The 4,944-nt window shown below is 45.7% G+C and overlaps 1 protein-coding gene across 1 annotated transcript in view; it reads right to left on the bottom strand.

The window, feature by feature from the left end:
- IZUMO2 (IZUMO family member 2) overlaps positions 1 to 4,678 on the bottom strand; it is a 12,132-nt gene extending 7,454 nt beyond the window's left edge. Inside the window, 2 exon segments of the mRNA XM_003801536.2 lie at positions 4,216 to 4,290; positions 4,450 to 4,678. Of these exon segments, the coding sequence (XP_003801584.2) occupies positions 4,216 to 4,290; positions 4,450 to 4,678 (304 nt within the window).
- Between the last annotated feature and the right edge of the window lie 266 nt (positions 4,679 to 4,944).

Genomic DNA, 4,944 nt, shown 5'->3' with positions numbered 1-4,944 from the left:
AAAAAAAAAAAAAAAAAAAAGCCTTGGGCATGCAGTGGGAGCTTGACCTCTGGAGGGATTGGATACTGAGTAATTAGAGACAGCCATGCCTATGTGAATGATCCCCAATAAAAATCTTGGACACTAAGGCTCAAGTGAGCTTCCCTGGTTGCCAATATTCTGTGCATATTGTCACACTTCATTGTTGGGAGAATTAATCATTGTCCCTGTGACTCCATTGGGAAAGGATAACTGGAAGCTCACACCTAATCTCTCCTGAACTTCTCCCTACACATTTTTTTCATTTGCTGATTTTAATCTGTGTCCTTTCATGGTAATAAACAATAAGTGAGTATAACAACTTTACAAAGTTCTGTGTTTTTCTAGCAAATCTTTGAACCTAAAAGTGGTCTTGGGGACCCCTAAACACACATGTAGGTTATATTGCTTTATCTTATTTGTCTCTCCATCTAGCATATAAGCTCCACAGAAGTAGGAACTGTAGTCTTTTCTTCCCTGCAGTATCCCCAGCTACGAGGACAGTGCCTAGCATAGAGTGACTAGCATCTGATAAGTGCTCAATGAGTATTTGTAGAATGAATAATTAAATTTTTAAGTACTATGCCAGCCAAAATTCTCTAGCCATCTAAGTGCCATTGTAACAGTGCCAGTTATGTTCTGTGCGACTTTCCAGGTCACTGAACCAAAGGATTTCAGTCGGCGGGGTGGTGGGGGCCTGAGCCTCCTTTGCTGGCTCCATTTAGTTATTTCCCCTCAGAAAACCTCATTGTCCTTCCCACAAAATAGGGGTGAAAATTTTTAGCTTAAATAAATATAAAGTCCACATTCTACATATTCTATGTAAAAAATGCCATTATAAATAAGGCATTTGTTTGGGACCTTAATGCCATCAAATCAGTAGGGCTGATGAGGGTTCTCAAAAAGGGGAATTAAGAAGAGTCCACAGATACTTGGCCAGAAAGAAGGATGAAGGAAGAGGCTGGTATTTTATATCTAGATGCAAAATTCACAACTCAGCCACCTGTTAGAATTATGTGGGTAAACTCAGGCAGGGGTCATTAATGGAGACCAAAACTTTGAAAGACTTGGGAACATGGCACTCACACACTCTCCCAGTCTTACAGCACAGACCGCCTATGTAAAAGAGGGAATGGTGTCTTTACAGGGGATAAACCTGACAGACTCCACCCTAACCAGGCACATAAACTTCAGTGGCATCAGATGCCCTGAGAAGCACAAGACATCCTACCTGTGATAGTTTTGGAAACTAGGAATAACCTAAATCTAATACCAAGGAAACAACAAGATACATCTGAATTAGGGATTGTTGGCAGACTGATTGGCCTGGGATCCTCAAAAATGTCAAGGTCAGGCTCAGTGCCATAGCACAGTGGTTATGGCGCCAGCCACATATATCGAGGCTGGAGGGTTCGAACCCAGCCTGGACCAGCTAAACAACAATGACAACTGCAACAGGAAAAAGAAATAGGCAGGCATTGTGGCGGGCGCCTGTAGTCCCTGCTACTTGGAAGGCTGAGGCAAGAGAATCACTTAAGCCCAAGCGTTTGAGGTTACTGTGAGCTGTGACGCCACAGCACTCTACCTAGGGTGACATAGTAAGACTCTGTCTCAAAAAAAATAAAAATGTCAAGATCATAAAAGACAACTAAATGCAATGCATGATTGCCAGAACACATCAAGGATCGAAAGAAAACTAATGATGAAAGGCATTATCAGACAGTTGGGGAAATTCACATGAGGACTAGACAGTATAGAATTGATGTTAAATTTCTTAGTTACTCTCATGTAAGACAATGTCCTTGCTTGTTCTTAGGAGATGCTTGGTGATGCACATAGGGTTGAAGTGTTGTGATATCTGCCACTATCTCGCAAATGGCTCACACACACATATGGAGGGAATGAGAAAGCAAAAGTGGTAATATGTTAACATGCAGCAAAATATTAACAAATGTGTACAGGTGTTCACTGTACTCTTCTTGGAACTTTCCTATCCTTTTGCATTTTTTCAAAATAAAAGTCACCTAGAGAACTTTAAAAATTACTGATGTCCAGATCCAACCCCTGATATTCTCATTTAATTGGCCTGAGCTGTTGCCACCTAGGCTTCCGGATTGTTTCAAAAGCTCCCCAGTGGGGCTGGGTGAAGTGGCTCCCACCTGTAACCCTAGTACTCTAGAAGGCTGAGGCAGGCGGATTGCATGAGCTCAGGAATTTGAGACCAGCCTGAGCAAGAGTGAGACCCTGAGATTCCATCTCTAAAAACAGCTGGGCATTGTGGCAGGAGCCTGTAGTCCCAGCTACTTAGGAGGCTGAGGCAAGAGGATCACTTGAGCCCAAGAGTTTGAGGTTGCTATGAGCTATAACACCATAGCACTCAACCCCAGGGCAACTGAGTGAGACTCTGTCAAAAACAAAATAAACAAAAACTGCTCAGTGAGTTGCAGTGTGCAGCTTGGGTTGAAACATGCTGCTCTAGATCAGGGCTCAACAAAGTTTTTCAACTAAGGTCCAGATAGTAAATATTTTCAGCTTTGAGTGCCAGACCTCCCCATTGCAACTACTTAGATCTATCTTGGACAGTCAATGCCAGCCACAATATGTAAGTGAATGGGAGTAGCTGTGTTCCAATAAAACTTTATTTATGAAAACGGGGGCAGGTAGATTTGTTCCAGTGGCTGCAATTTGCCAAGTCCTGCTCTAGGCAGGTGACACTCAGCATGATAATCTCAACTGCTAACATTTATTGAGCACTTACTATGTGCCAGACTTTGTTCTAAATGTACATGCACAAACTCATTGTCAAGTGACTATGAGGTGCTGTTATGTTCCCATTTTATAGATAGGGAAACTGAGGCACAAAGAAGTTAAACAGCTAGCTTAACGTTAGATAGGCTTTGAACCCAGAGCAGTCTGCCCTCTGGGCCTCCACTCTCTCCCACCTCTCTCAAATGTCTGGAATGAGAATCCACTCTACCTGTCTGCTCCTCAGCTGAGGATGGTACTGTGGTGTTTGATTCCCCAGGAAAGGGCTGAGCCTGGTCAAAGGGAACTACATATGTCTGCATTTTGAAAAACAGGTATATTGACTATAACAGGTCATATACTATACAAATCCCTCATGTAAAGGGCACAATTCCATGGTGTTTAGTATATTGACCTATTTTCATATTTTGCAATCATCATGATTAATTTTGGAATTTTTTTACCCCAGAAGAAACCTTATGCCCATTAGCATGTATTTTATTTTTTAAAATTTCATATTTACTAAATGGTAGGGTTATTCCTCAAAAGAGATAAAATTTAATTTTGTCACGTAATTAGCATGATTATTATTTTCTTTTGATTCTATGACTATTTCTATTCATCATTTAAAAAGGAGGAAAAACAAGAAATTGAAAACTAGTTTGACAAGCATAGGGAAGAAAGCAAACATCACCTGAGTCCCTTTAACCTGTTAGACAGGTAAAACAAACATTCTGATTATTCACTTTATACAAACTAACATAGACATTTACATCTAAAACATACTATTGGGCTCCCCATGACGTCATCCATTCCTCAAGGTGGGGCGGGGCTTCTGAGAGGGGTGGGACCACGTGCCCGGAGTCCACAGGATCCTCTACTGCCCTCTGCTGGGAAATGTCATAACAACCATACCATGTCAATCTTCGACAACTGAGTAACATTGGGAATGGCGGCCTAAGAGTTGCTGAAAACCAGAAGAGGCATCTGATGGCTGATGGTTAAGAATACAAATCTTGGGTGGTGCCTGTGGCTCAAGGAGTAGGGCGCCAGCCTCATATGCCAGAGGTGGTGGGTTCAAACCCCGCCCTGTCCCAAAACTGCAAAAATAGATAAATAAGTAACAAATCTTCAGCGCTGTGACTTCCTAGCAGTATCGACTTTGGTCCGGTCACCTAACCTCTTGAGCCTCAGTTTCCCCCTCTGTGAAGTGCACATCACAATGATGCCCAGCTCCGTGAACTGCCATGGACTTCTCTAAGCATGTAGGACCTGGCCAGGCCCAAAGTAAAGGCCGCACGCGTGTTTGCTTTTATTTTTATAAACGGGGGGGGGGGGGGGGCCCGGGGGAAGGGGGGGGGGGGGGGGGGGGGGGGGGAGGGCGTGGTGGCCCTGTGGAAAGGGAGGCGGGGGAAAGGGTGCTGGGGAGTGGGACTCCCTCCTTGCTCCTACCTCTCAGAGAATTTACCATTAAGCGCTGCGTTAGGTTCTTGGTAAAGGACGCCACATGGTCCAGCTTATCTATCCCTGGGGGCGAGAAGGGAGGAAATTCGAGCTGATCCTCCAGAGAGCCGAACTCTCCCTCACCTCCTCCAGGTCCGGCCCCACCCTCCCGTTTCTGGGGTGCGGCCCACAGAGCCTCCTCCCTACCCGCGTCCCCTGCTCCCAGACTTCTGCAGCACGCACCCACTTTCCCCACAAACGCGTTCAGGGCGTAGTCCCGGAAGAAAGGCCCCTCCATGCCTAGAAGCAGGGCCTGGGCGCGGGCCTTCAGCTGCTCCTGGTGAAAGCGACTGGGGATAAGGGCATGGCGCAGTTTAGTAAGGGCCTCCTGCACTGAGGGGTCACACTGCAGGCAGCCCCTGCTTCCGGGGGCGCTCAGGCCCAAGAGCAGAAGGGCCAAGGCCAGAGGCATGGCGGGGTCTTTGTGACGTCACATAGGGCCCCGCCCCCTGGGACGGGGTCAGGGAGGCCCAGGAAGCATCTGGGTGAGTTCAAGCTCTAATTTGATGAGCAACTATTATGTGCCAGGCATGGTTCTAAATCCTAAAGAGAAGGTCAAGAAAAAAACGGAGACTTGGCACCCGTAGCACAGTGGTTATAGCGCCAGCCACATACACCAAAGCTGGAGTGTTCGAACCTAGGGTGACCAGATTTTAACACTGGTAAAGCGGGACAACA

Source organism: Otolemur garnettii, unplaced genomic scaffold (genome assembly GCF_000181295.1).
Source record: "Otolemur garnettii isolate 467f Iridium unplaced genomic scaffold, OtoGar3 scaffold00211, whole genome shotgun sequence".
NCBI lineage: Eukaryota > Metazoa > Chordata > Mammalia > Primates > Galagidae > Otolemur > Otolemur garnettii.
This window is presented reverse-complemented; position numbering and strand designations above follow the sequence as displayed.